This window comes from Marmota marmota, unplaced genomic scaffold, assembly GCF_001458135.2.
Source record: "Marmota marmota marmota unplaced genomic scaffold, marMar, whole genome shotgun sequence".
NCBI lineage: Eukaryota > Metazoa > Chordata > Mammalia > Rodentia > Sciuridae > Marmota > Marmota marmota.
In genome coordinates this window covers 738,251-749,526 of record NW_026000257.1, presented here as the reverse complement: position 1 = coordinate 749,526, position 11,276 = coordinate 738,251, and the positions used below count along the sequence as shown (strand labels likewise).

The following is an 11,276-nucleotide window of genomic DNA, read 5'->3' as shown; positions in this document are numbered from 1 at the left end:
TTTTGTAGACATAGACCAGTTTAAATTTAAATTTATATGAATATACTAATTATATGGATATACTGATGTGTATAATGGTCCCCTTTTCTCTGTATCCTTGTGATCACAAATTATCATTGGTCTTGATAACAGCCATTTGAATAGGCATGATTGTGATTTTAATTTGCATTTCCCTGATGTTTAATAATGTTGAACTTTTTAAATTGAAAACAATATGGATAGTCCTCAAAAAATTAAAAATAGAACTATCATATGATCTAGCAATCCAACCTTTGAATATATTTACAAAGGAATGAAATCAGAATATCTCAGGGAGGTCTGCATTCCCATGTTCATTACAGCACTATTCACAATCACTCAGGTCAACCTACATGCCTATTAAAAGATGAATGGGTAAAGAAAATGTGATATGTATACTCAATTGAATACTATTCAATACTACTTAAAAATAAGGAAATCCTGTCATTTGAAGCAACATGTATGAACTTCAATGATACTATGATAAGTGAAATAAATCAGGCACAGAAAGACAAATACTACATGTTTCACTTATATATGGAATCTTCAAACTCATAGAAACAGAATAGTGATTGCCAGAGGTTGGGTGTGTGGTGGAGGGGTAAGATGGGGAGATGTTGGTCAAAAAGTGCAAAGTTTCAGTTAGGCAGGATAAATAATTTCTGGTGATCTAATATATAGCATGGTGCTATCTAGTATACTAGATTGTATACTTGAAATTGGTTGAGAGCATATCTTAAATTTTTTCACCACACACACACACAAACAATATGAGCAAATGGATATATAAATTAGGTTGTGACAATCATTTCTCAATGTATCCATATATCAAAACATTGTGTAGTACATTGCAAATATATAAAATTCTTGTTTGTCAATTATACCTCAATAAAGCTGGAAAGAAAAGAATGATGGAAGGTTAAAAAAAGTTGTAAAATCAGTATAGTGATTAATAGAGATTGGGAATCGAGTGGGGGGGGCAACAAATTAAGGGAGGTTGGATTTGATCAGTGCATTCTGTATTCATGTGTGGAAATATCAAACTAAACCCTGTTAGTTTGTGCAATTAAGACATGTTGATCAAATTTTAAAAAACATTTTTATAAAAAGAATGAGTTGATCCTCAAATTATAAAGTAGTGATAAAATATCTTTTTAGATGAAACTAAATTTTTATTTTTATTTTGAAAAGAATGACTTCTAATTATAATCTTATGTGTTTATATAAATTATATCATATATCATAAATAATGATGGAAATAGAAAGTTATCTCTGTACAACAAACATGGTAGTCATTGAATGGGGAAGAATCATCAATGGATACTAAAACTAGTGGGTGAAAAAATTGGCATCATATGCATGGCTAGGGTCGCAGGAAGAGAGTCTAAGCTCTTTAGGCTCATCTTTGAGGTTTTTCTTCAATCTGATCCCAACCTACACTTGTTCATCTAGTCCCTTTTGGCCCTCCAGTTTAATCTGTCCATATCCTTCACTTGACCCTCTCTACACAAAACCAAAGTTATTTAATTACCTATGCATATGAGTCTTTTGCAGGTTGGTGCTATGGCAGAGACAGATAAAGTTGAAGCCAAGCCCCAAATTCAAAGGCCATCAAAGTCCTTCCCTGTTCTCATCTTACTGCCTCACCTCCACTAGGACATTCAACTAACCATTCAAGGAACTTCCCAGGATTCTGCTGAACACATTATTTTGAAGATATAGGGACTCATAAGGTGTCTTGTCCTGAAAGTACAGAGACAGTGGCCAAAAATAGTCATATGACCCCAGCACAGCAGCAGAGATGGCTGGGAAATATAGGAGAGTGCATAGAAATTCAGTTTTTACAAAATATTTTATTTCCTCATCTACATTTATGGATGAATACTAGCATTCAGAGAAAAGATACTTGCTTAATGTCACATCATTGAAAAAAAAGGTGGAATTGGAATCTAGGACTCTCTTTTTCTTGCCAATGTAAATAAAACAAATTTATTAGAAAGATGTCAGATCCTCTTAGAATTGGAGAAAGACCAAAGAAAGTAACTTGAGAACTGAATAGGAACAAAACACAGACCGGAACAGTCTGATCAGGATGCTGCCCTGGGGGCAAAATCACAAACCCTGTTTTTTTACTCCTGTCAATCATTTAAGTTTCAAAGTCCAAGGAGAGAGCATGTGATTGACTAAGAGTAGGTTGCATGCCTGCCCTTTGGCAATTTCAGGGGGAATAATCTGATTTACTCTGTTTCAATAGGGGTAGACAAACATCCGGGCTTGCCATCCCACAAAGGTTAAGTATTGGCTTTCTATTAATGCATAACAAATGACTACAAACTGAGTGGCTAAAACAACATCCATTTATTACCTTCTAGTTAGTGTAGGTCAGGCATGGCTTGGTTGGGTTCTCTTTCCAGGCAAGACTGAAATCAATGGGTTGGTAGGGCTGCATTCCTCTCTGGGGCCTTTGGAGAAGAATCTATTTCCAATCTAACTAATATTGTTGTAACTTCTGTCCCTGCAGCTATAGATCTGAGGTCCTGGTTTCTTTGTTGGTTATCAACTGGAGGCATCTCTTATGTCACAGAGGCTACCCATATTTTTTGCTTTCTATCTAGCTCCCTCCATCTCCAAATTCAGGAATGGAAAAATTCCATGCATAAAATTTATCTCACTCTTCAAACATCTCTTGCCAAGAAAACTAGAAGCCCCTATAAAGTCTCACTTGATCTGAGGTCCTGGTTTCTTTGTTGCTTATCAACTGGAGGCATCTCTTATCTCACAGAGGCTACCCATTATTCTTTGCCTTCTATCTAGCTCCCTCCATCTCCAAATTCAGGAATGGAAAAATTCCATGCATAAAATCTATCTCACTCTTCAAACATCTCTTGCCAAGAAAACTAGAAGCCCCTATAAAGTCTCACTTGACTATAAAAGCCCACCCAGGATGATCTCCCTAGTCTAAGGAATATATTTCTTCATTATTTCACTCTACCCCTCCCTCTCCCCTCCACACTTCACACAAACACACACACAAACACAGAGTTTTAAATATTTTGAAAGTTACTAAGACATTCTCTTACAGAAAACAGTGTATCAAAATACGACCACTAACATTGACACAACATTGGTATCTTATCTAAAGCCCTTATTCATATTTTGCCAATTGTACAAGTCACAACAGAATTTTCTGAACAGGGGAGCAACAGAATCAATCTAGTCTGGGGTATGAACAGAGTGGAAGCCTGCTCTTTTACTGCTGAAGCCTGCAGTAAGTTGCAGTACAGAGGGATCTAAGGGGTCTTCCACAGGCATTAGGCCTCCTTTGCAAGCCCCTGGTTGCAATGATGCATGTTCCTCCTTTTTCAGTTTCCCTAGAACTCCCTAGTGTCTTACATGCCTCTGGTTTTGCTGAACTGTATTGTCCTCTTAAATAAACTTTTCCTGGATCTGATCACCTAAAGCAGTGACCCAGGACTCTTTTACCTCTTCTGTACCTAGCATAGCTTGGAGGATCCACAGAGTTCCATCAGTCTTGCATAGATTAAAACACCATCTCATAGGCCACAAAAGTTGAGGGAGGCCACAGAGGAGAGTGCAGATAACTTGGATAGTTCAGGGCAGAACTGGATGTTCTACTCGCATCTCTTAAGCCTGTCATCTTACCACATATTACATAGCTCATCTGAATTCTCCTCCATACAGGCAGATACAATCTGCACACAGTATGGAGCTGGGGTGTGGGCGGTGATAGGAGGGTAGGAATGACATTTCAGAAAAGATTTGTCCTCACTTTGGTGGCTTACAGATACATAGTTTGTTCTTTTCTGAGGCTACCTGAATGTGGAAGATATAAAAACACACTGAGAAGCCTGAGGCAAGTGGGGGACTCCACATTCAAGCCTGCTGTGGACACAGCATGTGGTGAAAGCACCCTCTCCCACAGAAAGGCTGCCCCAATCCCAGATTTCAGCTGCTTCATGTCACCAGGAAGAAAACCCCAGAAATACAGGAACCACAGCACAGTCCGAGTCACAGATGCAAGACTAGGACACTCCATGCTGAAAAGGCCTCAGGCTGATTCCCCCAAGCCTTTCAGAGAAGAGCATCAGGACCTAGACCTGGCTGAAAAAAGGAGTCTAGCAGTGAAGACAAGGAGACAGGGGAGGAACTAGGGTCATATACTGACTTCTGTCTCATTTCTGTTAAGCAAGGGCCTTTATAGAATTCAAACATCATCTGAAAGCCTGAGAAAGCTCTGAACACTCTCTCTACCCATTACTGAGCTTTTTACAATGGGTCAACTTGCCTTTGCTCATTTCCTATGCCAGAAGCTCTTGCTTATGCCCTTGTCTGCATGCCCAGATACCACCAAACTCTTAAGGAAGTTGTGGTCTAGGCATAATTTCATTCTCAGTGGGAGAGCCTTGCTTCCAGCACAGACCTTCAGTAATCAAGCCAGGTCACTGTTCAGTCACAGCAAAAGGCTATCTAACTTTGGAGCTTTGTCTTACTTAATCCTTGTTCTCTATACAACAAAGGCTCCTCTTTCTCCCTGCAGGAAAGAAGAGGCCATTGTAAGTCCTCCTTCACTGTCCATAAAACCCTGTCTGTATGATAAAGCCTGGTTCTGTGGGGGTGAGGAATGATGAGGGTTTCCTAGAGGGATAGGCTAACTGGGCTGCATTCCCAGAGATGGGAGGAGGCCTGGACAATGTGGCTATGGGTATATTTTCTTCCTGATTTTGGCACGTGGCTCCTACTGTTCTTACTCCTACTCCCATCTCCATCCTTGGAGATATTTCACTTCCCACATGGACAGTATAACCAACTTACTGATTCATCTCTCCCCTTCAACTCCCACTCTGAACCTTGTCATTACCTGGAGTTCTCCCTCATTTCTTTTCTCTCAATATCACTCCAGGACATGTAACACTATATCTACAAGTTTTTGAGATATTTACTGAATAAACTACACTATTCTTGGGTCTCTTGTGTGCACTATGGTTCCTTCCTTTTGGTTCCCAATCCATTAGCTGGATCCTCCCACATTTCAAAGGTGAAAGCTGATCCACCCTTCAGGTTAGAGCTGATGTCCTCTCACATTAAATATGTTGATCTCTCCCTGAATATAAAAAAAAAAAACAGAAAAAAGAAAACAGAGCACATCAAATTCACTTTGCAATTTCAATGTTTATTTCTGATACCAAAACTTGACAGCACACAAGGAAAAAAAAGCAATAGACAGGAACAGCAAATAAATTTATCTTGCATGCCACTTTCAGTCAACAGGATGTGGCTCTCTAGATAGCTTGTGTTTAGAAGGAATCTGAGGCTTCAGCCTCACTCAGGGGAAAGACTATTGCAACTGATGAGCAATATCTGTGAACACAAGAAAGAAAAAGTAAAAAAAAAAAATTAATGATATATATCAAATAATAAGTAACATAAATATCAAACAGTGCTTTCCTATACTTCCATCATCTCCCCAACAAAGACTTCCTATGAATCTTAGCTTATGTAGATATATACAACCCTATCAACCCTATACCCTCCAAGGTCCATAACTCCCCAATCCAAATTGATGTACGTACCTGAAATCTCACTCGACCCAGAAGAAACCAATGGCACCAAAGTTGGCAGCAAAGTTGGCACTGGCTGTGCCACTGGGGCCAATAATGGGGCCAGCGAAGGTCTGAGGAAATCTGGAGCGGGCATTCTGGTGGTATCTGGCCCAGAAGGTAAACGGGATTCTGGACCAGGGATCTCCAAAATCTCCTTCCTCATCCCAGGTCAGCAGCTCAAACTCAATGTCATCCCAGCTCCAGGGCCCAGACACAGCCTCATCTCCAATTCCCATACGGGTTCTTGCTTCAGCCCGCGCCTCAGCCTCAGCTGCAGCAGCATCCAGAGCATCCAAAGCCTCATCTGCAGCCTCCATGAACTGTGCAGTCCAGTCACGAGGGTCTCTCTTCTGAACCTGACATATAAATAGCTTTTATTTATAACTACTAAAATATAGGATCAACCTAATTGTTCATCAATAGATGAATGGATAAGGAAAAGGTGGTCTATACACAAAATGGAATAGTATTTAGCCTTTAAAAAGAAAGAAATCCCAACATTTTTTGACAACATGGGTAAAGCTAGAGGACATTAGGCTAAGTAAATAATTCAGATACATAAAGATAAATACTATATAATGTTACTTATGTGTCAAATCTAAAAAAAAGTCAAAATCATAGAAGTAAAGTAGAAAGGTAGTTGCCTGGGTCTGGGGTAGAGAATGGGGAGATATTGGTTAAGCAGTGGGAATTTTGTTAGATAGGATGAATAATTTCTGGAGATCTACTGTATAACACAATGACTATAGTTAATGTATTATATATATGAAAATTGCTAAGAGCTGGTTTTAATCATTCTTAAAACAAAAAAATGGTAAATATGTGAGGTGATAGTTAATTAGTTAGATTCATTTAACCATTCCACAATATATAAATACATAAAACATCACATTGTACCCCACAAATATGTGCCATTTTTATTAGTCAATAAAAAACCGAAAAAAGCCAACATTTTTAAAAAAAACCCAGGTAACCCATAAATATATATAATTTTTACTGACTATGCCTTAATAAAGCTTGGAAAAAATAAAAATATACTAAAAATACCTGACCAAAAAAGAAAACAATATAAAACTCATAACAGTATTAGTTACTATATATTAGGCATCCAATACATATTAAGCACCTAAATTTGTGTTATTGCTTACATAACAACAACAACACACCTAGGATCTCATTCCTGCTCTGGGCCTTTCCCAGCCAGTGATACCTCATCCCTTAACCTATCAATTCTGGAGCAGTTCCTCCATTACCTCTGCAATGAATCTCAACACTTTCATCTTGCTAGTCTCATGGTAGGAACGGAGGCCCCAGAGGAACTCGTACTCGGGAGGGTTGCTGTTGGGCACTCGTCTGTAGTCCAGGTATCTGAGAGAGCAAAAAAGTCTTGTGTTTACCTACCCAAAGAGAGTGGTAGTCCACAAATGCACAATAACCTCAGATTTTAAAACTCCTGATTTCAGGTAGCAACTCTCTTATTACCAGACTCATTCCTAAACACAATCAGGTTATTTACACTTTAATAATCAGACCTCTGAATTCCTGTGCCAGTGATTCTATAGTACGCAATCATTCAGAGGTGCACAGGAGGCTTGTTTAGGGTCACACAGAGGACAACACTAACCTCACCCTTCTGCCAAAGCTCTAGCTCCAGGTTCTTGTAATCATTTCAACGAGCCCCCAGATAGGATCACTGCCATCATTATATAGCAGTACAAAAGTCTCTGCCTGCCCCAGGCTTGGAAATGTCTACCATGGGGATGGAGGACAGGTTTTGCTTGTAAAACAACTATGCTGTAGAAAAATTCAATCTCAAGGAGTAACTCCTAATTACACATTTTATGAACTTACATACAGGTATAGTTAAGAAATGAGCTTAGAAGGGGCTTTCTGAGGCAGACCATCACACAGTCAGAATCATGATACCCAGAAAAGACCCCTTAGGCATCACTTACTTTTGCTTTACAAACTCATAAGTAAGAAGTTTTCTCAGATCTCCAAGGAGGGGATGTCTCACCCTAACAGTTAAAAAATGAAAAGAAAGGAATCTATAATCAGAAATTACTTGACTTTGCCCAAAGAAAAGCAAAGAGCTTTCTAGCACAAGGTCAGAGATGAGAAAAAAGGCAGAGAGTTCAGGACTATTTCCCCATCCACCCAGGTAATATCCTTGGGCTCTGGTTCTTCCCAAACCAAACCCCCAGACCACCAGGTTAATGCAATCCTGGGACCATCCTCTGTTGTCAAAGGATGATTCAAACAGGCAAGCGATGAGAGAGCCCAATCATACCCAGGACGCAGTCCCATCTTGCGTAGTGCCTCCCAGAGGACAGCTGCAATGGGAGGCAAGAGGAGACAAGGCACGGAAAATGAGCATGAAAATCAGGCTGTAGCCAACCCCCAGCTGCAAGTCCAGTCACTCACCCTCACTGGCACGGTTGCCATTCATGAAGATGACACCCAGAATCACTAAGAGGAGACCCAGCTTGGGTGTGTCTTTGGTCCTAAAAGAGTACAAAAAGAACATGTTTTCAGCAGAGAGACCCCAGATCACTTACCCATCTAGCTTCCCCAACATTCATTAGTGAGGAGAGAATTATACCCCAGCTCTGCCCATGACCTGCTATGTGAACCTGAATCCTGGACCCTGACCTATTTGAAATTCCCGGAAAAAAAGCATCACTGAGAAAGGCCATGTTCCACCTCCTCTCCCATCTTACGTTCCCAGTATGCCAGCCAGGGACTCAGGGGTACTGATGAGAATATACAGGTGTTCTTCCTTGTCAATTTCCTTCAGCTGAATCCCAAATTTCTATAGGGGAAAGAAAACAGACTATGAAATTACAAAATTTATCACAAGCTACCCAGACGCTGTCAATCACCTCCCCGTGTGACTGCCCTAAATTCCCAGTAGGAACCCTATGAGTCTTTGAAATCAAGACTTTCCGCATCATTCCTGTCCCTCAGAGCTGCCTTCTCACCTTCTCCAGGACAAAGCATGCCCGTTCAATGATTTCTGGGTAAACATCAGTGTATTCTCGGATGATATCCCTTAGCATTTCTGTAAGAAGAGAAAAGGGAGCACCTGGGCTGAGCAGGGCCATAGAGCAGTAACCCCTTTGCCAGTCTTACTGAGAATAATACAGCTAATGTCCTCAAAGGTGGAAAATAAAGAACTAGCTATGAAATTGAGGGGACATATAAGCAAAGGGATGGCCATAAAGCAAAGGGAGGGGGAGGGCAGATCTCTGGAAGAGGGCACTGGATGCCTACCTGAGCGCTTAATGGGCACCTTTGTGTAGTCTTTAAGCATCAGGTACTTGACCAACTTATTTGCCTGAGAGGAGAAAAGGAAATCATCAAAGCTTTAATATATTTTCAGAAAATTTGGTTGATTATAAATGGGAGGACAACAACAACATAAAAAAGCGAGAGAGAAGTGAGTGGGAAGGTATAGCTCTTACTCTTTCCTGAAGAAGGGCCACATCTCGAGGTTGCGGGGCACCAGGGTTCTGTGAGGCACGCGAGTTGGGGGAGGGTCTCAAGTTAGGTGAGGGTCGCAGGTTCTGCCAGTCAGGTGGAATTGGCCAGTCGGCAGGAATCCAGTCAGGTGGCAGTGGCCAGTCAGTAGGAAGTGGCCAATCCGGTGGCAGTGGCCAATCAGGTGGTAGCGGCCAATCAGGAGGGCCTTGCCAGTCTGGAGGGCCCTGCCAGCCAGGTGGGGTCTGCCATCCAGGTGGGGTCTGCCATCCAGGTGGATTCTGCCAGGCCAGTGGGTTTGGCCAGACAACTGGGCCAGGCCAGACAATGGGATTTGGCCAGATCACAGGGTTCTGCCAGATCACTGGGTTTGGCCAGATCACTGGATTCTGCCAAGCGACTGGGTTTTGCCAGGCTGGTGGGGTCTGCCTAGCTGGGGGGCTCTGACGTGCTGGTGGGGTCTGCCTGGCTGTCTGGTTTTGCCAGCCAGACGGATTCTGCCAAGCCAATGGGGTCTGCCAGAGCACATTAGGGGGTGCACCAGGTGGGTTCTGAGTGGTCACTGGAACTGGTGCAGACCTCCAGGTCCCTGCAGCCAGTGGGGCCCGCCTCTGATCCCCACTGCTGTTTTCTTCCACATTCAAGTTATTAATCTGCAACATCAGAGAGAAGAAAAGTTGAAGATAATTATTTGGTCCTATATCCTTACCCTATCTATTCCAGGAAGGTCCCCTAAACCCTTACCTGTATTGACAGCCACCTAACCGACTGGCCATTGGTCACCCTGAGTCTGAGGTTTGTCTTTCCCTTTAGAATTTCTTAATTTTAGAATTTCATCTCTAAATCAGGTCAAAAGCAACCCAAGGTTGGAGGCTTGAGGCTTACTCTTCCTGGCTCTGCTTATATCATCCTGAATGAATCATTCAAGTCAATTCATCTCTCTGGGACTTAATTTCCTCCTCTGTAAAACTCAAGTATGATCCCTAGATAGTAAGAGGTATTTTCAAGATTTAATGAGATAACCTGTGTGAGGGGGCCTAGCTCAAGACCTAACATGGTGGCTGCTCTCAAAATGTAAAATGACTTAACATGGTGGCTGCTGTCAACATGCCTACGTATTAACTCTCCATTAGTCTGTGGGCACTCAGCGGACAGAAATAAACATTCACCTTAACATCCCCTACAGCCTAGCCAAATACAGGCAATTACATACACTTTCGTTCAGAAAAAAAGAACCTCAGAGAAGAAAGGAGAGAACCCAAAGCAAAGTGAAGCTAGTGGGGATCTCACCTTGCGAGTCCTCTTTCCCCGAATTATAGTCCGGGACTCCAGATTCTGAGCCTGGGAACCATCTGCAGATGTCTGCGCAGCTGCACCGTCAGGTTCAGAGATACTTGGGTTTGTCTCTATGTCAGGTGGGGAAGCAGCCATTTTGGTTTGGTTTACATTCTGGTTCTGGGTATCGGCTGTAGGAGCCTTAGTGGTATCATTCCAAGCCTTGAAGGCTGTCTTAGGCCGGTTGTTGGCCACCTCACTGGCATTAGGAGGCTGAGAGAAATTGTAGGTGGTGTTTGAGCCCACCTTAGTAGTGGCATTCTGGCCCTTAAAGGCCATTTCAGACTTGTTAGTAGTTAATTCACCTGTGGTTGCTGCCTGGGAAAAATCATAGGCAGCATTAGGGCCTTTTGGGGTGGCATTCTGAGACTTAAAGGCTGCCTTAGGGTGATTGTTGGGCATCTCATTGGCATTATGTGCCTGAGAGAAATCATAGACACCATTTGGGCCTTTTGTGGTGGCATTCTGGGCTTTAAAGGCTGTCTTAGGCCTAGCTGCAGCTGCTGAGACCTGAATGTCAGCCATCTCATTGGCAGTTGGGGGCTGTGAACTCTGGGGACTAGCATTCGGCATGCTGGCAGCTGCTGTGGCCTGGTTGGTAGGTGGAGCCTCCGATATCTGGATCGCCTCCATCAAGGTCTGCATAAGCAAGGCGCTGTCTTCCACAGAGGCCTCAGCCTGCAAAATACAGGGGGAAAAAATTCAATGTCTGGGCCTCAGAAGCAGGAGGAGGGGCGCAGCGCAGTAGGGGAGCTGCAGGAGGCGGTTGGTGCAAAACCTGGAGAGGCTGGGACACACCTAGGGAGCAGACTAGGGTCGAAG

General features: G+C 42.4%; 1 protein-coding gene across 1 annotated transcript; it reads right to left on the bottom strand.

Moving 5' to 3' along the window:
* Positions 1-5,188: 5,188 nt before the first annotated feature.
* On the bottom strand, positions 5,189-11,156 carry Maged1 (MAGE family member D1; the record flags this gene model as incomplete). Its single annotated transcript, XM_015507311.2, has 11 exons — positions 5,189-5,397; positions 5,610-5,995; positions 6,893-7,007; positions 7,595-7,657; positions 7,930-7,972; positions 8,064-8,143; positions 8,360-8,451; positions 8,621-8,700; positions 8,913-8,976; positions 9,104-9,772; positions 10,410-11,156. Coding segments are annotated over 10 exons (2,331 nt in total), but the record flags the coding sequence as incomplete, so codon positions are not given.
* Between the last annotated feature and the right edge of the window lie 120 nt (positions 11,157-11,276).